The 26,283-nt window shown below is 35.6% G+C and overlaps 2 protein-coding genes and 1 long non-coding RNA gene across 3 annotated transcripts in view; 1 reads left to right on the top strand and 2 right to left on the bottom strand.

Annotated features, from left to right (window-relative positions):
- LOC128663372 (cell surface hyaluronidase-like) overlaps positions 1-26,283 on the bottom strand; it is a 124,834-nt gene that overhangs the window by 47,727 nt on the left and 50,824 nt on the right. Inside the window, exons 6-17 of the mRNA XM_053717675.1 lie at positions 26,032-26,201; positions 24,302-24,490; positions 22,907-23,076; positions 21,901-22,110; positions 15,087-15,292; positions 13,830-13,899; positions 10,077-10,205; positions 9,909-9,994; positions 6,250-6,381; positions 6,070-6,105; positions 4,177-4,329; positions 2,243-2,420 (exon numbers count right to left, since the gene is read on the bottom strand). Coding sequence (XP_053573650.1) covers positions 2,243-2,420; positions 4,177-4,329; positions 6,070-6,105; positions 6,250-6,381; positions 9,909-9,994; positions 10,077-10,205; positions 13,830-13,899; positions 15,087-15,292; positions 21,901-22,110; positions 22,907-23,076; positions 24,302-24,490; positions 26,032-26,201 — 1,729 coding nt within the window. The remainder of the gene's footprint in view (positions 1-2,242; positions 2,421-4,176; positions 4,330-6,069; positions 6,106-6,249; positions 6,382-9,908; positions 9,995-10,076; positions 10,206-13,829; positions 13,900-15,086; positions 15,293-21,900; positions 22,111-22,906; positions 23,077-24,301; positions 24,491-26,031; positions 26,202-26,283) is intronic.
- CEMIP (cell migration inducing hyaluronidase 1) overlaps positions 1-26,283 on the bottom strand; it is a 188,410-nt gene that overhangs the window by 157,421 nt on the left and 4,706 nt on the right. The gene's annotated exons all lie outside the window — the stretch shown is intronic.
- LOC128663374 (uncharacterized) lies at positions 21,683-22,139 on the top strand. Its single transcript, XR_008402858.1, has 2 exons — positions 21,683-21,720; positions 21,904-22,139. It is a non-coding gene; the product is annotated as an uncharacterized LOC128663374 (long non-coding RNA).

The raw sequence follows: 26,283 nt of genomic DNA, 5'->3' as shown, positions 1-26,283 counted from the left end.
CAACAAAGTATACAAAAAGAACTAAGCAAATTTGAAAATAGAATTAAACTCAACATTTGTGTAATATTAAATGCTCTATCTATTCTTAATCAAGAAATTATACTTTACTGTCCCTTCAACTCACTAGTTTTGCAATCCCTGTTATACAAACCTCCCAATTCACCCAGTTTAGGAACGACAAGTCCTCTTTTAATGCAAAACCCTCCTAGATCTATAAATGTCTCTTTTTGAATTGCTGTAAATTTCTAAATATCTATGTGACACAAATTACAAAAAAATCATATTGGCTTCTTCTTGCACTTATATAAATTGTTTTTCTTAGCCCATTCTAAGCACATGCAAAAAAAAAAGAAGTGAGTGTACTCAGCAGTGTATGTGTTTATGTAAAGTTGAGCACATATAAATGTGTTCATATATCACTTGAGATCAGAACAGATACTTTAGAATGGTATATAAAGAGCTTTGCATGCTTCCTAAAGATTTGTAAATTACAAATTTATTTACTGGCCCCCATTGTGCTGCTAACTTATTTTATAATGTTCTTTTTTTTTGTTTCGGATTCTCAATTCAAATTCGACTACATTTCTCTAATTATAATTTAATGCTGAGGATGATCTGTCACAAATTAAAAATAAATGAGTGCAATTTATACAAATGTTCTGGTCATAATTATCCTTGTGAGCCTGTGCAATATCTATACGGGAGGTCCCTAGCATTTTTATTTCTGTTAAATTACTCTATGCTAACATGTTTTGTCCTGATTTTTTGGCATCCTATCTTGAGATAATATAAATAGTGAATATTTTTTTCAAATAATAAAACACACGTTCTTGTACAGGGACCTTACTCTGACATCAGGAACATGCATTGTGATTCAGGTCATTTAGTAAAGGTGGATTATGTGGACACAGCTTTTTCTCTTTACAGACTTCCCTCTTTGTTTAAACAACTTTCTCTGCATATGTATTTACTCAGTGAGATGAACCTTAATCCTGCAAAGGGCAAGACAGAAAATTTGGCTTTGGCAGAAATACACTAAATAACTGGTCTTCTAAGAGCTTGCAACATATTGCTCCTGAATCACTAATGGCACCAAAGAGTTAATCCCCTGTCAACTCTATATATCTCATGCAAGACTCAGCGGGTTCTGGCATTTCAGGGTGTAGCCCAGGGACTGGTTCAGACAATAGCTCTGCTTTATAATGGATAATGGAAAAAATAATCAAATCAGCTAAATACTATTCAATGAGAGGGACTGGGCAACCTAAGACACCCTCAGCTGCCTACCGGAGGTTCATCCCTGAGACCTCAACACTAGAACAGGAGCCAAGACAAACAAAAGCATAGATTATTAACAAGGGCTGAAAGTCAACAGTAACCTCTGTAATGCTGCAAGGTTATATCCTCCACCTTTTGTCTGTTCTTGCTATAGGAAAATCCACATGCTATACTATATGACTTGTTGAGTCTATACATTTATTGTTATTGTCTATGATATAAGTTGTTTGTTAGCTAAATATTACTGTATAGTAGTAAGACTCCAAATGGAAAGTGTTGTGTGATGATTTCAGTGAGATTTTAAACAATTCTCCGAAAAATGGCTCATGCAACCAATATTTTCACAAAAAGCTTTTTTAAACACTTAGATACAATTATCAACCTATTTCTGCATGCTAGGCCTTTAACATCTTCCTTGTAAACAGATGCCAGGGATAATGATGTATGTGGCATTGTATGAGAATGGCTTTACCTAAGCATCAAAAAACTCCAGCCACCATATCAGTTAAAAGACCTTTATTTTCTTATCCTGGGTCCAAACATACAACGTTTCAAGCCAATGTGGATCTTAGTCATGTACATGACTAAGAGCCACATTGGCTTGAAACGTTGTATGTTTGGACCCAGGATAAGAAAATAAAGGTCTTTTAACTGATATGGTGGCTGGAGTTTTTTTAAGTTTATGATTGTGCTGTGGACCTGGCAAGTCTGCTGCTCCGTGCCCCATAAGAGAAAGATTCAGGTGTGCTGTTTTCCACTTTTTGGATTTTACCTAAGCATCTTCTGATGCTAAAATCCAACAAGATGTTAAAAATAAAAAGTAAGCAAATGTTTTTTAAGGAATTTAAACAGAATTTGTATTAATTATTAAATGATATTAAATTAAATAACCTGTCTGATTTTTTTTAAAACTCTGCACTCTGCTCGCTCATATAAGAAGTTGTCTTGGTCTTTTAAAACTTACGTTCCTCTCCATTTTGATCTGGGACACGTTGTTCTGAGGAGTGATCTGCCAGGAATTCTTTAAGGAAAAGGCAATAGCACTGGAGGGTCTGTCCACAGTTGGGAGGAATTTCTTGAAAGTGCATTTCAGCAACCTGACGGGTCCATCATAAATCTGAAACCCTCGGATTGGGAATGTTCTGGAAATTAAAGATTATACTTATATTACAGAAGGTGTCAATTCAAGGCATTCTTTTATAATGGAAAAGAAAGTAGATTTTTATTATGACAAAGAACCAAAAGAGCCTTATATTCTTCTAACTTTCTAAGTACCTAACACTTTAGGATGACTTAATCCCAAAAATACCCATACACACATACCAAGAATTCCTGATTTCTTTATTATATTTGCCCCTAGTACTTTTACTGGAAAATTATTTCATACCTCAACTGCTTTTTTAGCAAGTTACCATCTACACAACTTGAGGCCTTCTAAGTGCATGACCTATTGTTCTAATGTTTATTTTTTTCTTCCTGAACTTCAAAGGGACATAAAATAAGAGTCCATGATTGTAGGAACTTCCCATATGATGTGCATGTAAAATAAGAAGCGAATAGAGTGAAGTACGTAGATTCAACTAATCCAGTCCCCCAGGGAACAATACTCACATTGAGAAGAGTTATAACTGGAGCTCTTAGTGAAGATGCAGATAGGTATCAAGCCCCTCTGCTATTAAGGACATTTTCCAGGATATCAGGTTTATAAAATAGATTTATTAAAATACAATAAAAAAGGAACACTTTAACAGACTGTATTAGTCACCAAGCTTATGGGTACACATATATCAAATGCAAGTGAACAGCCAAATGGCTTAACAATTCACCTTAGCATTGAAGTCCCTTCAAGCTCTGACTTTTTGATCCTTGAAATAGCTGGCGTGAGGACAGTGAAACGTACGTCGGACTTGTAGGTTTGGAACCAACAAAGACATTTGTATGTTTACAGTCAGAGCTTGAATGTGAGTTTCATGTCCCTTTCATACACCCCCTTATATTACTTCAAACATTATAAAACATCAGGATTAATATCATAATTAAAATGGTTAATGACATGAATCTAAGAATAAAAATGAAAGAATTTTTAGCTATACAAGTAAACAAGTTGGGCAAAGGGTTCTTTACCAAGTCATCATCTTTGTTTAATGAATAATAATGGGGACAGCTCACAGGAAAATAGTGTCAGTGCTTTTCTATCTGTTAAAAAAAAGGTTGACATTTCAGGGCAAAAATTTTTGTTGAGCTAAACACGTGTTGAGGGAGTGTCTATTTGCACTAGCTTCACAAAGACTTATTACTACCTTCATTCCTGAGATAAGACTTGTAAATGTACTTAGAGGAGACAAACAAACATGGAGACTATTTTAGGGTGGCTTGGCTGCTTCCTTTATTTTCCACAGTATTCATTATACAAGGTACAAGAGGAAACACCCTAGACCGTGGGACAGAGCACCAGGATTGAACTACTGCATTTATTCAACCTCATAATATACTGTAATCTCTCCTTTCTGTGCATTGTTTGCCGCCATACCACATACTTTTTAAAGGCTTGTTTTTTTTGTATTTGTTCTTCAATGAATACGTTATATGTAGAAAACATGCAGATGAAAAGAGAAGACTTGAGTAGAATATTAACATATTATAGTCGAAGAGCAACGTCATAAACACAAGAAAGAAGAAAATATTTATTTAAAGAGCAAGTATCTGCAGTTCAACAAAACTAGTTTAACCCCTTGGCTAGTGAAGGGAAGCTCTCTTTGGAAGTAAAAACAAATTAAAAAATGATTGTTTAGAATGGTTACTATAAACAAATTAAAATATGCTTTGATGATGAAATAGTATAGTAAGGAAGGTCTGGTGCATTCATGGTATAAGGTGAGAGAATATTGAGATCCTTACTTGTTTCTTGGTAAAGATCTCTGCTCCCCCGAGCCTCCTCTTCCCCAGTAACTGTTCTGTCCTTTCTGTGAGCCCACATTGTCACTCTCACCAACAAAGATGGAATCTGTGATCTCCAGACTGGAGCCCTCATCAGTTGGGAAGGTCCCATCGCTGATCATATAAATAAAAACAATCTTTCATTAGAGCAGGAATGAGTCTCTAGACAGTTTTGGTTCATATTTTGGCTGATCAATTTTCTTCCAGTTATCAATGATGGATTTACTGGCTACTGTGTAATACCATCACCTAAAAGGCGTACGGGGCATTTAAAATATTTGCTGTGCATGTTTATTAAGAGTTAAATGTCTAATGGTAGAAAATAAAACCTGTGTGGCTGATAACAACAATTAACACTGGCAGAAAATTAAGACTTAATTAAGGGTTTTTTCATTACTCTTTTTTCACTACCTGGGCACAAAAAAAATCATCATCCCATTAATTGATGTGAGATTAAAAAACGTCTTTATTGTATCAAAAATAATATTTTAGGATCTATCTCAGTTTTTTGATGGATGTTGCAGTGCTTACTAAACTTACTTTTTGTTTTAATGCTGGTAGAGAGGGACCCCTATAATTGTAAGTATTGCATCTATCAGCCAGTGAACTGTTAGATTAGCTAGCAGGCTTTTTATTAGAACCTGGTTCAATGAGGATTTGTAAAGGTTGAACTTCAAGGGCTTTTTGCCTTCTTTTAATTACTGATGTTGATTGCAATTTTTTGTTTTCTTTTCTGATGTTGTAAAATGGGAACAACCATTTTTTCTTCTTTAACAAAGGGATTGCAATAAATCTGAGTCAAACAGAGCTGAGATTGTTAACTGACACATCGTTTGACCTCCATTTTCAGTGCTAAACAATAAGAATGCTGTTTGTATATGGGCATCATGGGTATACTGGCCATGTTTGCTCAATTATGTTATGACATAATATGCTTAAAGCATTTTTTTTAATTCATATGATGCTCTTGACTAGCTCAACAGGAAATACATGTAATGATCTAGAGTGCAACTTAGTAGTGTGAATGTATATATGCGTGTGTATATATATATATATATATATATATATAGCATGTCCAGTTTACCTCAAAATAGAGAAAAAAACAGATGCTGCACTCACCAGTCTTGGTAGCAAAAAAAAATCCTTTAATTCATAGTTAAAAGTCCATTCAACAAACACAAATACCCCCAAACGTTTCGGTACCCTCCTGGTACCTTTTTCAATGGGTGTGTTATAGTTCCCCAGTTGGGTATATCAGTGCACAATAAATGGTTATTCCTGGTCTTAGTGTACTATTATGGTGATGGATATGTCGCCTTAAAAACTTTTCTCCAAGAATTGTTTGAAAAATAAAAAATAAAAGAGCCCGTCTATGATCTGGAGCAGTGTAGTGCAGATGGTACTGTTTGTGACACATATCAAAATATAGTAATGCACACTTCAAATATAGGATGATTATAGACTTCGTATTGCCTCACATGAAATTTTAAGCTCTACCGCACTGTATAATGCTATATTTCTAGGAATTTAATTATGAGGTGTGGATAAGACTGGCTCAATGCCAAATATTGCAGAGCAGGAGGGATTTTAGCTACATAAAAAAATGTGCACTATCTGATTACATTTATTACTGATTCATAGCCTGGAATGAACCACATTCTGCAGCATAGTCACTCCCTATTATTTATGGAGTAGAGAGGGTAATGTAACTCTCAAGCTGCATTAAGGGGACAAATGTGGGGATATGACATGTAAGTAGACACTTCCTAAATAAATCTTTTCATTTTGCAGACGCTAAGAGGCAGGATTAACTAGTAAAATGTATATGTAAATACTTAATAACTGACCACTTACCTTGCTAACGTAAGGCTAATCCCATTGTCTGAAAACCTGTAAAATGAAATGTAATTAATATATTTGGATATTTGTTACAGTAATTTGGCTCCTACCTTTTTGATATTGTAGTTTTTTGTTTCTAGTTGTAAGAATGAAAATATATCTACAAGCAAGAAATTAATTGACTGTGAGGGTTACCCTGAGTTACGGAAAAAGATGTCTCCTCCTCTCGCCCATGCTCCATGGTCATTGTTTTTGAAAGCGATGAGGCCATCTATGATAGCAGGAACTCGAGGCTTGGCAGGATCAGAGTCTTGATGAGGCCGGAACCTTAAGAGAAACAGCATAACTGGTTATAACATGCAAAAGAAATAAGTAAGGTTCACTTTGTAGAAAAACATGGGGAAAAATATATTTATAGTCACAGTCAAAACTGCGGGGATACGTATGTGTGCATTTTTTAAGGAGATTTTTTGCCAGGTGTGGGATGGTACATTGAGATTAAACAAAAAGAAGATGCATTTATTGGGTGTGGTAAGTGACTGGGATAGAGGTGGTTGTGCTGAACTGTGGGCAGACATGGAAAAATATTTAACAAAAAAAAAGCTGCATATGGTCTAGGGCATTGTTTCTCAACTGAGGTCCTCAAATACCCCCAACAGGCCAGGTTTTAATTATAGCTGAAGCAGTGCATAGGTGAGAGCAGGTTAGTAACTATGGTTACTGATCAGCTGATTACTTCACCTGTGCACTGGTTCAGATATAATGAAAACCTGGACTTTACCTTTTAGGGGAACTTGAGGACCGCGGTTGAGAAACACTGGACTAGGGCAAATAATAGAAGTTGACACTAGAAGATAATTTTACGTCAACACTGGGAGTATTTGGTTTAGTTATTACTTTATTGACTGTTTGGTTTATTAAAAGCAGATTGTGACAAACTTCACTGCATATTTAACCTCTATGCTGGGGTTAAACACACACAGTAAAATAAAAAAAATATGTAAAATGAGAAATATGTTAAAAAATGTATTCTTGTCAGCTCAATGTTCCACTTGATCCCTCCATCTTGCTTTTAAATAAACCTCTCTGAAACATAAAGCTAAAGCCACAACTTTACAGCTTTATATAAATTGAGATAAACAGTTAATCTTGCGGTGTTGGAAATATGTTAATTAGACATGTGCATGGCGAAATAAGTTCGTTTCGGATCGATTCGAAATCGGAAAAATTTTAATCGATTCATTTCGGATTCGAAGAAATTCGGCTGGATTCGGTTCGATTCGGTTCGGAAATTCGGAATTTCGGTAAGTGTTAGGTGGGATGTGCTGTGTATTAGACTAGTATTATGTACTGTATATTAGGTGTAACCCATAGCAGAGTGATATAACCTAATATACTGTACAATACTAGTGTAATCCATGGCCATCCGAATTTACTGAATAAATCTGAAGTAATTCGGATTTATTCGCGAAATTCGGCAGTATTTTATTCCGAAATTCCGAATCAAACCGAACCGAATTGCACATATCTAATGTTAATATCTCCTACATTGAGGATTGGAAATCATATGTTCGCTATATCCTTTTCCTGGGTGATTAAGATAACCCCATTCCAAAATGTTATTGCCATAATCAGTGCCATTCACTGCTGATAGTCATTTTTCCTTATGTACCTTGCCATATTTCAAATCTATTCATTTTTTTAATCATTATTGTTTTCTTTTTCTTTTCTTTTTCTTTTTCCAATACTTTGCTATAATGTTGCTCTTGACAGGGCTTCTATGTATCCACCCATTGGCTTCAAAGTTTACTTTGCCTATTTCAATGTCACGTTGTAAACTGCTGGGGTTTATATTACAACACGGACATTCTCTAATAACTTTCCCCCCGACAATGGAATTAGACATTGTTTTTATCATTATTTTATCAACTGCCCTCTCTTTCTTTGCATATTTGTTTATTCTGAGATGTATTCAATAAAAAAAAAATGAAATTTTTTTTTTGTATTTTTACAATATCTCTAATATCACTGATTCTAGCACTTCTATTAATAATATATTGTGATTTATATATCCCTGTCAAAATGGACAGTGTCAATTTTATATATTTGTATTTTTTTATTTTTAGCAGGGTTCACTATCAGAGTACTTCCCTCAGTTTACTTAACTATAAAAATGTATTGAGAGACAACTGGCTAGATTCATTAAACATTTTGAATACAATTTCTGTAGAGATTATTCACTAAAGTGTGAATCAGTTCTCTATGATAATGGCAAATAAATTGGAGGGAGATTTCCTCATGAAAAGTGAGTGTAGCCTAGATTGTTGTCTGCAATACTATCATGTACATTGCTGCGGGTGGTATTGTGGTGTGATTGAGGCAGTTAAAAGTATACCACAAACCATAACACTAACTTTACCCCATCTAGCACTAAATCCACCCTCAAACCTCAACCCCAAACATTTATATCAACCCAATCTGCTAACTGTTACCCACAAGCCCAACCCCTAAACTTAATCACAAACCACAAAGCTTCACTTCAAACACTACCTACATTCATCACATGCTGTGACATTACAGCCAGTTGAGTGGCAGCTAAGAGGTTAAAAATGATTGATTACTCTCTGAATACACTCTAAGATTATATGCCACAAATTATTTTGAAAAAATACTGTCTGTTATAGAGAAGTGCATGGTAATATCAGTGTTAAGGTCAAAAGGCTACACATGTTTAAAACAAAATAGAAAGATAGTGACTATATACCTCTCTCTTGTCTATAACCCTTTTAGTGAAAAGTAAGCACCACAATCCCTTAGGGTTCAAGTGAAAATGGTTTACAGAATTCAAATATCCATACAGATACAAATGGAAAGGAGACAAATATTCCAATAATAGAAGACTTTCTAAATACATGTATATACCCTATGAGTTTAACCAATAGAATTATTTTTAATAAGGCATATATATTTATAAATAGAAAGCCACAATGTGTATCAGTATATAGTGTTAATCTCCAGTTTAGGTATTCAGTTACCACTAGTGAGTCACATGTAACATATCAGAGTACATATGCCACCATCTTTTGGCTGGAAGGTAATCCACAAAAGTTGTATACTCTCTCTGATCTTCCAATGCTAGTCCCCAATTCTTGACACCTGTTATTATCCTCCTTGTGCTGATTGTACAGGGAAAGGGGAGTTCCAGGAGAAACCCCCTCCTCGCTGGGTGTAGTGTATGTAATCTGCCTGATAAGTGTGACTATACCACCTCTGTTATATGGAGGCTGTCACAAAAGCTTATATTTGAGCGGTGGTCTCAAACGCCATTCCGGTAACTGATTACTCTGCTAGTCAGGTGCAGTAGAGAATGCAGAACTAGTTGGCTCACACTCATAGGCTGGGCTATAGGCAAGGGTGCTGTATATGGTCACTATCTATATATGTTACAAATTCCCTTCCCATTATACTTTCAAGTCATTGGTAACCATAAAAAGCTAAAGGTACAATGAAGTGTGGCACACAGCTGATAAGAAGTATTATGCAAAGCAGCTGTAGGAACACCCTTTCAAAAGGTCTGGCATCTTTCTCTCTTAACCCCATCGTTAAGCTGATTTCTGTTGTTTACCTAACTTTTCTATACTTACTACAGCAGTATTGAAATTTTCATTGTAAGTTGCAGATTCAACAGGCAAAGCTGCTATTTCAAATGTCAAAATAAAGGTAATTTCTAAACAATGTCATAATCTCAAGCAGGTAAAATGGATCATTTGAGACTCATTAAAGGGGAGAACATTTTACAATATAATGTTACTTTAAAGTTACTGTAAACAATTAATTTTATTATGGGCATTTACCTGGCATTATCCACTGTTAGATACTCTCTTGGATTCTCTGCGTTTGCTACTGTTGTTTTAATTCCTTTCCCAATGAATAAACCAGCCTTAAAACAAAGCAGACTTGAGATTACTTTTATGATTTTAACATGCATACTCAATCAATGAAATATAGGCCATTCAAATTACCTTAAAGTTAGAATGCACTCTGTTGTTGTAAAATATTCCCAGGGGCGTAAACTCAGACTCACCCTCTGCATATTGCCCTTCAGACAGACCTGAGGGCACTTTATGGAATATGAACCAAATGCCAACATCCTAAAAAGGACAATAAATATATGAAATCCCAATAAGCTAACAGAAAGATAATTCATACCATGATCTATCTAGATTATGTTCATTGCAACTTCCAAATACTGCAACACATTGTTTAGTGATATCCAGAGGCCATATTTGATATACAACAGTTTAACAAAATATGCACCTATAATAAAGGTAAATGCCATCATACTGGAATAGTTTAAATTGCACAACTGTGTCATTTGTAATATCAGAATCTGAGGTTCATTCCAATAAATTTCTTGTGAAGGTTCTTATGGGTTTTGGAAACTATGATAATCTATTTATCTTAAGTTTATCAAATGCAATTGTGCCATTAAATCTCACCCTATAATTTGCTTGGGGATAAATTCATGTTATTAAAGGGACAAAAAAACAAAAAAAAAATATTTTATTATTTAGATGGAGCATGTGATTTTTTTTTTAGATTTATTTTTATTCAATAACCATCATTATAATAAACAAATCAAAAAATATCATGCAAAAGATACATCCTGTTTCAAAAGAGCTATACAGCAAAAAAATAAACAAAATAAAGACTTCATCAGTCCTTTTGCACAATGACACAAAAAGAAGATTTTACATGATATTTCCCATTACATGCAACATCCTTACTCGATTAGTAGTTTATTACTTCTTAGGCAGGAGGGGAAATTTGTTGACATAAACAAAATATATATCTTTGGGCTTTTCCTACCCATCAATATAATAAGAAATGAGAGAGTGGGAGTAAGATTAACCAATAGAGATAATACTTTTACCATATACCTAATGCCACCATTTCTGAGTTTCTAAATGGATATATTAAATAATCTGGGTTTTTTTTGGAAGAATTTTTATAAATGATGACCATTTCTGAAAAAAATTACAAACATCCCGATTATCATATAATTTTGTTCCATTATACATCGTTTTTTCATACAATTTCGAATCTCTGATATACTAGGTATTGCAGGTTCTTTCCATTTTTTAAATATAAGATATCTGGTTGCTAGAATTGCACCATTAACTATTTTTTTCCTATTAAAAGGAGTTCTTTCTTCCATTTTAAGAAATACTATTTTGGCATACGACAGAGCCAGGCGGGGGATTTCCATCTTTTTAATTAACCAATATTCTAATTTATTCCAGACCACCTTAATCTTTGGACAGTCCCATAACATGTGCCTGAGGTTAGCCGCATTTAATTAGCATTTTGGGCATTTGTTAAAGAGGGAATTCCCACACTTGCGGCCCTTCTCTGGCATAAAATATGACATATAGAGAAGTTTAAGGTGGGATTCTCTCCATTTGGCTGATAGAGTAATGTGATTAACTTCCAAAATAGATGCTTGAATAATACCGTCCTCTTCTGGAGCCAAGACTGGCGCCCACTTAGATTCTAATTTTGTTATGTTATTAGGGCCTTTCTTTGAAATCAATTTTTGATAACAAGGATATATTGACAACTGGCCACTTTGAACTAACATCAACCAGTTGTCTAAGGGTCCCAATGACCAATTCCAACCCAAATTATATATTCATTTCCATGTATAGTGTCTAACCTGGAGATAAGCCTAAAAATCCTTCTGAGGAAGTTCATAATCCCTTTTAAGATCAGAAAATGTTTTAATAGTTTGCTCTGGTGTGTCCAATAAATGAAACACATTTTCTAACCCTAATTCTTGCCACTTTTGAAAAAGTGAAGATTGTAGACCGGCTTGGAATTGAGAATTCCCTTTTAAAGGCAGATATTTAGACACTCTTCCATCTATTTCTAGTAATTTACATATCTTGAGCCAAGCCTTGATTGGATTATACATAGTTTTATTTTTTTTTATTTCCGGTGGGATTTTTTCAACTCTTGTATGAACTAACGCCATGGGAAGATATGGGAAGACTATATTATTCTCTAAATCATTATCAGTTACATAATCCTTAACACATAACCAGTCCGTTACTATACAGGCTAGAAATGCCAAGTTGTATAACTTAAGATCCGGTAGAGCGCATCCCCCATACTTTTTGGGTAGACATAGCTTCGCCAATGATATCCTAGGAGCATGGGATTTTAAACAACTTTCCAAGTTGCTTCTATTATCTAATTTGCTTCATTCTTTTGGTATCCTTAGTTGAAAAGCATATCTAGATAGGCTCAGGAGCAGCTATGCATTACTGGGAGCTAGTTACTGATTGGTTGCTGCACAGCAATGCCTCTTTTTCTTGGTTCACCAGATGTCTTTTTTTTAAATGAAAAGGTCTTGAAATTGATTTAAAAAAAAGAAAACACATTTTGGAATGAGAGAGAATGTCAGTTTTACAAACATAGCAGGCTCCATTAATTAAGTTGCAAATGCAGGTTGGGGCCCTTGTGTACACAGGTTTGCCTACGCAGAGTTGAGGGAGTTAAATCCTCCTAGGCTAATTTGTCCAGGATGATTGACAGGCCTGGTTTTGTGCAGTTGTTTGCACAAGATCAGAGAGACGGCTGCACAAGCATTTTCTTGTAAAATGGCAAATGTGGGCAGTGCAAGCTGCTTACTTGCCTCAAACATGGGTGGACAAGTAACACGGCATTGTGACTTCTGTAGCCATCAATTAAAGTGATCAATTGTGAGCTGCACAATGGAAACTGCAAATACCTTGTAAAAAACCTCATCTACAAAGCATTTATTTTCATTAACAAAACAAAAAAAATGTATTATATTTTTATGAATGTATAATAATTTATTTCATTGACAATAATAAGGTAACAATTTAAATGCAGACAAGCCCAGCTAATATTTTTTAAAGGGACACTGTACTGTATTTTTTCCTTAAAGGGACACTGAACCCAAAAAAAATAAATATTTTGTGATTCAGATAGAGCATGCAATTATAAGCAACTTTCTAATTTACTCCTATTATAATTTTTTCTTCGTTCTCTTGCTATCTTTATTTGAAAAAGAAGGCATCTAAGCTAAGGAGCCAGACAATTTTTGGTTCAGTACAATGGAAAGCACTTTTTTATTGGTGGGTGAATTTATCCACCAATCAGCAAGAACAACCCAGGTTGTTCACCAAAAATGGGCCGGTATCTAAACTTACATTTTTGCTTTTCAAATAAAGATACCAAGAGAATGAAGAAAATTTGATAACAGGAGTAAATTAGAAAGTTGCTTAAAATTGCATGCTCTATCTGAATCACAAAAGAAAAAAATTTGGGTTCAGTGTCCCTTTAACATGTTTCCAGTGATGACTACATAGCATTAAATGTATTGGAAATTGCTCCTTTCAGCTAATTCTTGCAAATAGCTGGCTTTTTTCATTGAGACAACCTGCCATAATCACCTAAATAACTTTGTGTATGGTGAGAGAAAAAAGGACTGCTCTTCCGGCATGTTCAGACCCTTAAAATGGGCATATGCTTAGGAACAATGGGTTGACGTTTCAATGAGCAAACAGCTATTTCAAATACAAAAATAAGCCTAAACTATACAATTTAAACACCCTGATTGGTATAACACATCATTGGCATTCAATAGTTTAGGGCTCTAGTTGAGTTAAATAATACAGTGACTGACAGCAATGTCTCCTCTGCAACTTCATAGGGACTCTACGGATGTTAAAAAAATATTTTCTGACCTGAGATCCTGCTGCAGCATTTCCAATCAAGTTGTTATTAGGATTTGCAATCCAAAATGTGGTTACGGCCCTAGAGATTACAAGAGAATCCCATTAAAAAATGTAAAAAAAAAGCAGAACATTAAACACAAATAGTCACTCAGCATCTTGCAAAGCAAAAGAGATGTGGACCAGATATAAATCCAGCACAGGTATCACAGCCCCCCTTATACCACATAAATGATGTTAGTATTAAACTGTTGTTTAAATCCATAAAGCAATAATGTTGAGTCTGATACAGGATACAGTATGTGTGTTTATATGAATTGGAGGCTGGTGGTTTTAAGTAACACCAATTTATTTTAGATAAGATTATGGTAAATCACTTTTATATCAAATGTGAATAAATCTCTTATATGCCAGCAAGGTTACCTATCTGGTATCCAAACGTTAGGTATAAAAAAATACTTCATTATTCCTGTAATAAGCAGCACATATAAGCCCACCTATTTGGTCAATTATTAAACTGACATAAAAGTGGCAGTAATGTTGTAAATACCTTATTAGATCTACAGCGATGGTTTGAGACATTAATTAGTGCAGTGCTCCTCATGCAAAAATGCAGTCTGAAAACTGTATAGATCCAAACTAAAACCCTGCCTGGCATCTGAATAGGTGACTACAAGCACATAGCATAAAATACCAAGAATTCTGCAAAGTTCTTCATGGTTGTAAAGACCTTATAAAACATAACAGGCCTATAACTCACTAACTGCAGTAGGGATGCCACTTCAGCCATGGCATTTTCTGGACACTTATGAGTTACGCATGCTGCAGGGTGTGCAGGGAGGAACATGTATTGTGCCTCTGGACATCACATGATTAGTGCTGATGAACAGCATAATACATTTTCCTCCCTACAAACCCTACAGCATGTGTAGTGTCCAGGAAAACATGGCCGGGGGGCCACCCTAAAGTGCAATGGAGTCACAGTTTCTAACAGGCAATTAAATAACAAAATTATCAAGTACATCTAGATATTCAGATTCATTTAGGAGGTTAGGTAGTTTGGTTTAAGAATTTTAAATTAAATACTGAAAACATTTGTCTCTAAGTACCTACCTGCTCTGATTTATGAGACATGGTCCATGCAAAGAAGCTAGCAATGAATGCCAAGCTACCCTTTAAAGATAAGTACATTCCATGCAAGGTTTAATGTAAAATGCCCTTTTCTCCCTCTGCTAAATAGAGAACTAATACATTTTCTCATAAACTCACATGCAGTCAGTGCTGGGAATTGGGATATAATCCCCATATACATTTTCCTTCATCGCCAGACACATAGCTTCACTGCGATCTGTGGGAAGGATGGTCCCAGCTTTTGTTAAAAGCCCCAGATTGTGATAAAATGTATTTCTTTGTTCTGCACCATCCTCAAGAAAAAAGCAGTGACCCAGGGTGTCATAACCAATAGTGTCTTTCACCTGTCAATAGATAGAAAACATAGGATGTGTTATTTTGTTTAGATCATATTACAATAAAGTTATCTATAAATCTGTTTATCTGTCTGTCTGGTCTATCTATCTATCTATCTATCTATCTACCTATATATCTATATATCTATCTATATATATATATATATATATACAGGCAAAGTGCACTCCAGATCCTCCTCACACAACAGCTTCGGGTGCTAGCAAAAGCAAAGTACAGCCAAAAACAGAAAGCACTCCAGAAGTCTTGTTAATTTTATCACCTTTAATAGTGAACGTTTTCGGGCTACAAACAGCCCGTCCTCAAACTTACAAGGTTAGCAAACACTTACCACCCCACTGTGTTATAGACCGCCACCAAGACCAAGTGCGCCACGCTCTCCGCGGTGGATGCGCCGCCCCTAGCGAGTGACGTCATCGCCCGCGGCAATGTGAAAAGAACTAAAAAAGGGCAAAGACAACAGTAAGCTATGCGGGCATAGAGATAAAAAAATTCTAAGCACTATAATAATACAGTAATATGCATTACAGGAGGCAAACTAGTAGATATATAACAAAAGTCGTTAAGACAAAAAAAAACTACAAGAAACAACGGTTGTCATGGTAACCGATAAACAATAAAGCTACCTGAAAAATACCTCAAAAATACAAAGAACTAATGCATAAACGACTATGGGGCTCCACAAAACAAATAGGATACCAATCTGGTAAATAATTTTATAATAAGCACTTATGTAATAAACATTATTGTGTAGAGTGGAGTCGCATACCCGGACAGTCAGAGAAGAAAAAGCAAATGTACTGGACAAACCAGCTTATATCTATACCCACCTACTAAAGCTAAAACAAAAGGAGAAAGATTTGACCCTACATGGGGCATACCTCTCTGAATATTATCGCAGAGGCTTTATCCCAAGGGGATTTCGTATTAGAAATGTGCCCACTTTGGGAAGAAACAATCCTGTGTTTTGTGATAGGTGGTGTAGCATTGAAAACAAATGCTCACTAGACCTGGTATTATTAGTTATACAGGAAGTGGGTAGATTATTGCAAATAATTAAAGCAGAGATTATTGCCTATGAAGTACCTAACTTGTCCAGATTACAGGCGGATCAGACGGAGGATTGGTTGAACAAATTACAGAGTAAAATTGACAAGTATGAAACTGACCTGATACAATTTAAAAACAAGAAATTGGAAGCTGTTATCAGCGACTACAGAGACAAACGTGTCTATTTATGGCAATTGTCTGCCAGTGAGAGACAAAGACAACATATTGCCAGGAGGAGACGACCACGCTATTATAAATCCCAGGATTTAACTACTATTGAAAGTTCAGGGTCTGGTTCAGGCTCTGACACAGAACCAGCACAAAATCCCTCTCAAGAGATACAACACCCTAAAGGGGTAACAACACGTTCAAAAAACTACAGGGGAAGAGGAAGAGGGAGAGGATCAGGAGAGGTGGGTATAAGAGGAAAACCACCAATACAGAAATAATGAGGAATAACAACATAGTAGTTAATCTGAGTGATTACCCCCTCAACGACTCTGAAATTAAGATATTAAATAAGGGACTCACTTTTGTTCCAACTTCCAGAACTGACCCTTTTGATTTTTATATTGATACCAAGAAATTCCAGAAATTACTATCCTTGAAAGAAAAATTTGGAGAAACTGAGACTGACCAAAGTCAATTAAAGAAAAAATCTACTTATACTCCTCATTTTGGTAACGCTAGTATAAACACCTTTACGCGACGACTACAGGAGGATGTGAATCACTCATTGTCACTACAGCAGAAGGAGACGTTTAATAACTTTTCGAAAGATGATTGGAAAACCTTAAAAAATCTTGCTGAGAATAAAGATTTAATCATACGTGAAGCTGACAAAGGTGGGGCAGTGGTTATTCTCAACTATAAGGACTATAGGACAGAGATTATATCACAGCTTGCGGATGGTGACACGTACAGACCGCTTCCACATGACCCCACACAGACATTTAAGAAACAACTTGACACATACATCAAATTGATTTATGAACAAGGCTTCATCAATAAAGACACCTATCTTTATTTGGTGGTCCCATACCCGAGAACCCCAGTCCTGTACACTCTCCCCAAAATACACAAGGGGATTTTACTTCCTCCTGGAAGGCCCATTGTATCATCAATAGGGTCCATACAACAGCCTATAGCCACTTTAGTGGACAGATTCCTGCAACCGCTGGTATACCATACACCATCATATTTGAGGGACTCCATGGCACTACTGGAGATGCTCAAGCAATTTGGGGAGGTGGATGATGATATATGGCTAGTCACACTAGACGTGACTAGCTTGTATACTGTAATCCCTCATGATGAGGGGTTACTTGCTGTTTTATTTCATCTATGCAGATTTCCATACATTGGACCTCCTCCTGAGATAATTGGGCAATTATTGGAATTTTGTTTAACCACCAATTACTTTCGCTTTGAACAATCTTTCTTTCTACAGTTGAAGGGTACGGCGATGGGGTCTAATATGGCCCCATCGTACGCCAATTTATTCATGGCCCACTTCGAGGAATTTGGAACAGAGCTATTCAAGGTCAAGAATATTCGCTTTTTTAAGCGATATATAGATGACCTGTTCCTGATCTGGTCTGGGACAGCAGCTAGTCTGGATGAATGGTTTCAGGAGCTCAATGGAGCCAACTTGGCATTGAAATTCAAAATGACTACCAGCAAAAGACAGATCGACTTCTTAGATGTAAGACTATACATCAGCAATGGCAGGATTCAGTCCACCTTATATAGAAAGGAGACGGACAGAAACTCCTTGCTACATTACACTAGTTGTCATCCTCCCCCGTTGAAGAGAGCATTGCCCAAATCTCAATTGCTCCGGGTGGTGAGAAATAATTCTGAAAAAGAAAAAAGAGAAGAGCAACTCACTGAGATGATGCAACGATTTGAAGCCAGGAGCTATCCAGATAAATTACTCATGGAACAACGTGCCCAGGTATGTCAGGACAGCACCTGTACAACTAAGCAGGTGGACAATAGGATGACATTCATCACAACATTTACTGGTGATAAAGGCCCCCTAAAGGACATACTAAACAAACATTGGGACATTATTAAGACAGACAGATCATTACCTTTGTATAAGGCTGATCCCCCAAGAGTGGGTTTCAAGAGATCTAGGTCTCTACGGGACTGGCTTATCAAAACTGACCCCATACACAGTTACAAGTCTTCAACATGGCTGGATATTAAAAAACCTGGGGTGTTCCGATGTCTAGGTTGTACAACCTGTGGAGGGTTAATCACTGGATCAAGTTTTACCCATCCACATAAACGAAAAATTTATAAACACAAATTCCGCCTGACATGCACTACCACGTATATAGTGTATCTTTTGCACTGTATCTGCGGGCTTTATTATGTAGGAAAAACTTGTGATGACTTACGCACTCGGATGGCAAACCACAGATCTGCAATCAAGTTGGCACTTAACAAGGGTGCTTCTGAGCAACCAGTGGCCAGACATTTTCTGGAACATCATCACAGCATCATGGATCTGAAATATACGATCATAGACCATGTACCACCACTACCCAGAGGGGGTGACAGAAACCGATTACTTCTACAAATTAAATACACTGGTACCTTATGGTCTAAATACACAGCTGGATTGGCAGGTGTTTCTATGACCCGTATCCAGGGTTGAATGATGTATCCATGGGGAGTCCATGAACATTCTGCATTGCTGTTAATTAATGAGAGCCATGATTTATTTATATTTAGAAATAATAAATAACATTTGCTTTTTCTTCTCTGACTGTCCGGGTATGCGACTCCACTCTACACAATAATGTTTATTACATAAGTGCTTATTATAAAATGATTTACCAGATTGGTATCCTATTTGTTTTGTGGAGCCCCATAGTCGTTTATGCATTAGTTCTTTGTATTTTTGAGGTATTTTTCAGGTAGCTTTATTGTTTATCGGTTACCATGACAACCGTTGTTTCTTGTAGTTTTTTTGTCTTAACGACTTTTGTTATATATCTACTAGTTTGCCTCCTGTAATGCATATTACTGTATTATTATAGTGCTTAGAATTTTTTTATCTCTATGCCCGCATAGCTTACTGTTGTCTTTGCCCTTTTTTAGTTCTTTTCACGTTGCTGCGGGCGATGACGTCACTCGCTAGGGGCGGCGCATCCACCGCGGAGAGCGTGGCGCACTTGGTCTTGGTGGCGGTCTATAACACAGTGGGGTGGTAAGTGTTTGCTAACCTTGTAAGTTTGAGGACGGGCTGTTTGTAGCCCGAAAACGTTCACTATTAAAGGTGATAAAATTAACAAGACTTCTGGAGTGCTTTCTGTTTTTGGCTATATATATATATATATATATATATATATATATATATATATATATATATATATATATATATATATATATATATATATATATATATATATATATATTTATCATTATGTGTATCCATCTGTCTGTCTGGTTGATCATCTGTCATGATAAAAATATCAGTATATCTAACCAGTCAGTAGTAACAAAGTTACTAGACAGGAGAGAATTAGTTTCTGTTACTGTTAAAAGGACACACACCCTGGGATTGTGCTTTGATTACTATGGGTGGCATGGCATCTCAGATCAAGTTGTGCAAGAATTCTATAATTCTATAGTTTGTGCATTTATTTTTGAAGTATCATGGAAAATGGAAAAATACAGTGTTTTTTATTGTATAATAAAAGATTTAAAAAAAAAAAAACATTGTTTACTCACCCACTGTCATTTCTTATTTGTTCGGGACTAGTAGACATTTCCAGTAGTGTTATGTGTGTGTATACAGTATATATATATGTATATATATATATATATATATATATATATATATATATATATATATATATATATATATATATATATATATATATATATATATATATATATATATATATATATATATATATATATATATAGCATGTTAAAGGGGAAAAGCACTCCTGGCAAAGTTTAGTTTAGGCCAAAATCTGCCTGGTCTGTCCAGGCAATCAGAAGAAATTATTTAAGGACTGCAAAGAGAAAGTCATGAATCTGACTCAGGAGGAGCCATTGAAACCAAATGAAAGAAGGAATGAGGACAACAGAATGACATTTACTATGACATTTACTCTGAGTAAAAGAGATGTGATTGACACCATGAGGGACAATTGGACACTCTTAGCATCCAATAAGGAACTTCCATTGAAAATACAGATCCACCCAGGGTGGGCTATCAAAGAGCACAGTCACTAAGAGAACAGCTGATCAAGACCGACCCTAGGACCTGTTATCTCAAAGATACATGGCTCCAAAGTAGACCTGGTTGCTACAAATGCTTGGGGTGTACTTTATGTGGCCGCCTTACAACAGGTGGCAGTTTTAGACACCCCTACTGCACAAGAAGGTTCCCAATCAAATATAGGATCACCTGCATGACAAATTTCATTGTATATTTGCTACACTGCATATGTGGGCTCTTTTATGTTGGCAAGACTGTGGTTTACCTCAGGACCAGGCTGGCGAATCATCACTCCGCGATTAGAACCGCGATTGAAAAGGGGACATCAGAACAACCAGTTGCGAGACATTTTGCACATGCAAAGCACAGCGTTAGGGACTTGACGTACATCATATTAGACCATGTACCCCCCCTATCACGAGGAGGCGATAGAGCCAAAATATTGCTACAGCGAGAGGCCAGATGGATCCACCCTGGGTACCATGACAGCCCAGGAATTAAATGTACATCTGGACTGGCACTGTTTCTTATGAGTTTGAGTATCAGTACTTTACAATTATTGAAAATTATAAATATCAAACATTGCTAGTATGGCATTTTTAAGCTCCATATATTTGGATAACTCTAGACATAGATTTTCCCATAGATTTTCCCATAGACCCTCTGTATAGTATGCTCATTTTGTGCCTTTTTTGCAATCTATTCGCTTTACGTTGCTATATGTCCCCATCCTGTATATACCCCTATGTCACACTTGCCACCCTCTATATTCATAGAATATCTTATCCTGGAACCGATATGCTATACCTCTAGGTTAGTGTACTATTTTTGCTATAGAAAGGGACTTATGTCTATATAGAAGTAATTATTATTTGCTGGCAGTATTGTCTAATGATGTTTAACCTGCTCCTGTATGATGCAATTCTGTGCCTGACATCAATCTCTGCCACACTGTATTATATGTTAACACATGGTGTTGTTGTTTGTTTTTATTCACAGACGTTGCTGACAAGCGTCCAGTTGCTATGGCTACAGTGAGTATGTAACGTAAGTCACGTGACTACGCCCACTTCCGGTTACGCCATCAGTAGTGCCGCACTGGGGTTCTGAGGGCTTTTAAGGGTGAGTAAAATGTTGCTTAACTGTATAGCTATTTGAAAATTAAGGTGACCCAAAACGTCATGAAACAAATTAAATAATTCTTTTGGATAAGACCCAGTGAGTGCCTTCTATTTTTTGCTATTACATATATATATATATATATATATATATATATATATTTATTTATTTATTTTTTCGTACCAGAAGTCCATGAGTCCCATGAATAGCAACACATCGGGAGAAGCAGTGGTGGATTGCTAGATTGTCAACGTATGTTGGGGGACTATATCCTCCATCTTCATCCACAGTTCCTGTCATATGGAAATGCACTGGGTAACTGCCCAACAGCTGCTGTCCCATATGTGTTACTTCTACTCCTGACAGATGAACAGAAGTAAAATGTCTCTGGATCTGTGAAAATAAAATGATAAAGCATTGAATGGTCGGCCCAGAGTGTATTACTGCATCCATATCATAAGTGATTGCTTAATTACTATATATTAGTCTTCAAATATAACAGAAATGTAAAGGATTTATATGATATATGTTTATCCCTTTATATATATTGTAAGGAAACACCTTCATATATTTAAAGTGACAGTGACCACATAGAGATTATTATATACTGTAACATGTCTAGTTATGTGTAATGAAACAACTTTGCAATATAATTCATTAATTATTTTGTGTCCTTTAAGCAAAAAAAAAATATTACTTTGAAAACTGAGGATTTTCAGAACTTACAGGGACACTCAAGTCAAAATTAAACTGTTATGATTGAGATAGAACATGTGATTTTAAACAACTTTCCAATTTACTTCAATTAACAAAATGTGCACAGTCTTTTTTATATTTACACCTTTTGAGTCACCAGCTCCTATTGAGCATGTGCAAGAATTCACAGAGTATACATATATGCATTTGTGATTGGCTGATAACTGTCACATGATACAGGGGGAGTGGGCATATCTTTGAAATTAAAAAAATATATACTACTCATTTGAAGATTAGACTCAGTGCTATTGCATTGTCTTGTTATCATGCATTTGTTAATTATGTAAATCTACTGTATTTGCTGGTCCTTTAAAATTCCCCCTGGTGACTTATCAAGGCTTACTGTCCCTTTAACTATTGCTATTTTAGGTTATAAAAGTAAAATTATTGGAAAATCTAAAAAGTACACAAATATAAAATATATTGTGCTGACCTTGATTTGACCCCCAAAGGTGTCATAGTTAAAAAACTGACAAAAGTTATTTCCGTAACAGGAGTCCTCCATTTCCCCCTTGATGACAATATTTCTTGTCAGGAGCCCAACTTCTGCTCTCATGTCAATACCGTCTATAACCTCTCCAATGTGCGTGTAAAGGGGGCTACCTGCAAAAGAAAAAAAAAGGTTTTCATTTCAATATAACAAATATTACAGCTTTGTACAGATATTACTTCAGTATTTTGATCAGTGCATAGTAATACAAATTGAATAAGTTTCCATTTATTTAAAGAGCTATGAAAATGGTCATATGTTACTGATTTATCTCAGCTGTTATAATTGAAATAATTTCTATTGTCTCTGATCAGTTCTGTAATATTACATTGAATAGACTTCCAATGATCATTTCTAGGTTGATTTTAAAATAACAATACTAATTACAGCAATGTAAACATATTCTGCACTTCTGTCCCTGGAACAAAATAGTTTTAGGTGTAACAAATAGAAACTGTATATCAGAGAGAACACCCCACAGCAACCGGTCATGCACCTGATTGGCTGTTATGTCCCCTTCTTCAAACTATTAGAGTATTTTGGATAGCGGCTTCATTTATATTTTTGTAAACTAAGGTTTCTTTTCTACCTCAAAAGTAAATCAATTTCCAAATTGGATATTAAACTGTATATTGCAGAAATAAAGGGAATGATAATACTGAACTGCTGCTTAAAGGGACAATATAGACTAGTTTTCATATAACTGCATGTAATAGACACTACTATAAAGAATAGGATGCACAGATACTGATATAAAAATCCAGTATAAAACTGTTTAAAAACTTACTTAGAAGCTCTCAGTTTAGCTCTGTTGAAAAGGTAGCTGGAAAGCCAACTGCAAGTGGGAAATAAGACACTCTCCACCCCCCCCCCTTCTTTTGCATATGAAAAGACCCTTTACACAAACAGGAGCAAGCTGGAGTAGGTGTCTGACGGTATTCTCATAAAACTTTGGGGCTTGGTTAAAAATCAGCAAAACTATACATTTAAAAAAAAAAAAAAAAAAACTTTATGAGCTATATAAATAGATCATCTACAAAACATTTATGCAAAGAAAAAATGAGTGTATAATGTCCCTTTAATATGTCCTAACAAGTTGTATTAACCCAGTTCCCAATTTTAATTACACATCATCATTGTAAACAAACGAAAAATGTGATTGCAAGCACTGTGTGCTGTTCATACAAGTGCTATCTGACTGATAAAACATACAGGCTTATATATCACATTGAATGTGTGAAGCAATAAAAAAAGACAGAGCACAGAGAATAAAGAATGGTTTCTATTGCTGCTAACTTTAGACAGAGTGGTAATGGTCCGTCTAAATTGTTTTCTTACCATCAATTTTCACTTGATTACTTTTACATTCAGGGCACAGAAGCAAATTGAATTCTTCAGCCTGGTACATCGAGTAATCAGTACTTGCAATGACTATTCTGTTACCAGGCAACCAACTCCTAACGTCATCCACTAATGTAAGGATGATGCCCCTGGAAACTTCTATCCTGAAGCCATTCCGTGGAACTCCTGAAAGTGCCAGCACACAGTCAGTTTAAAGTACAAACTCTGGCAGAAAATATAGTACACTGAGTAATGCATTAGGATGAAAATATGAAAACTGCAGTATTTTCTTTAGAAAAGCTGTGTAAACAAAAGGCAGGGTGAAAGAGATAGGTACTGAAATGTCCTATTTTAATTGCTCTCGGTATAGGCCTTTGTGTAAATAACAGAGAGATAAGATAAAGAAGCTTAAAGGCTCAGTCCACTTTAATGGGCATGTTCTCAAGAACAATAAATTGTGTATTCGATGAGCAAAACATTGATTTTACAAAAAAACTAAAAACATAAGCAGCAATTTCCTATACATTTAAAGGGACAGTAAAGTAAGAAATAAGCATTCACAATTTATATAAAACATGCAATTTTAAACAACTTTTCGATTTACTTCTATTATGAAGTTTGCTTAGTTCCCGTGGTATCCTTTGTTAAAGAGTAATCCTAGGTGCGCTCAGAAGCGTGCATGTGTCCTTAGCTATCTGGCAGCAGTGTTTGCTACAATGTTTATAGTGATGGTATACATAGTTGCAAACTGCTGCAGTAGAGTGTCTATAGCATTATATGGCAGCAGGGTTTGTAAATATGTATAACATTGCTAAAAACATTGTTGGAAAGTTGATTAAAATGGCATGCTCTATCTAATCATTTAAAGGGACATAAAACTCAAACATTTTCTTTCACGATTCAGACAGAACATACAATTTTAAACAATTTTCCAATGTACTTCTATTATATTTTTTCTTCTGTTTTCTTGTTATCCTTTGTTGATAAAACAGGAAGGTAAGTTCAGAGGTGTGCACATTTCTGCAGCACTATATGGTGGCAGCAGTTTTGCAACAATGTTATAAATTAGCAAGAGCTATAGATGGCAGCACTATTACATGTCATGTAGTGCAACAGACATGTGCACATTACCTATCTAGATATATCTTCAACAAAGAATAACAAAAGAACAAATCAAATTTGATAATGAAATTAAATTGGAAACTTTTTTTAAATTGTAATCTCTATCTGAATCATAAAAGAAAAAAAAATGTGTTTCATGTCCCTTTAATTAACTGGTAAAACAAGTCACTGGAAACACATTAATGAGAAACAATCTTATAGTACAGTGCCTAAACAAACACATACAAATCCTCTTTTAAAAGTTCTATTGTTTGCTGCAATGTCATTTGCTGGTTATTCACACAACTAAGTAAAATAAACAGTGAGAGTAGAGTAATATTTTGCTTTGTCTATTTAAACCTCAAACAAGATCAGATGCAAATATGTCAGTGTAAATGTGCTATCTAAAAGTATGCTTACCTGAAATAAACAGTGTTTAATATTGACCAAATGAAGTTGCTTTGCATCTAGTATATTAACATCATCAAATACACAGTAAAGTTAGAAAATATGCATCTTTATTCTTGAACGTTAGTATTTTTTTATGATTGCATTTTTATTTTCTTGCAATTATTGGAGGTAAACCAGACAGTCTCCTCGTTGCTCACTTGTAGTGAAGTGTGTACCTTTAATCCAGCCACTGTAAGCAGTGACGGTGAAATGCAGCCCTCCATATGTCTGGAATTCCCTTGTGGCTGTAGCTAGACCTGTCGTACCGTTGCTTTCATAATGTTTTCTATCCTCAGACACCTTAAAGGGACCTTCACCAAGAACTCCAACAAAAGCCCAAGGCTGCCTGTAACACACCAGAGGCTCAGTTAAAAAATGTACCTGTCGTCATGTTAAAAAGCTAGTATTATGTATTGATATAAAATGTA

This window comes from Bombina bombina, chromosome 6, assembly GCF_027579735.1.
Source record: "Bombina bombina isolate aBomBom1 chromosome 6, aBomBom1.pri, whole genome shotgun sequence".
Lineage (NCBI taxonomy): Eukaryota > Metazoa > Chordata > Amphibia > Anura > Bombinatoridae > Bombina > Bombina bombina.
Note: the sequence above shows the minus strand (reverse complement) of the source record. Positions and strands in the feature narration are given on the sequence as shown.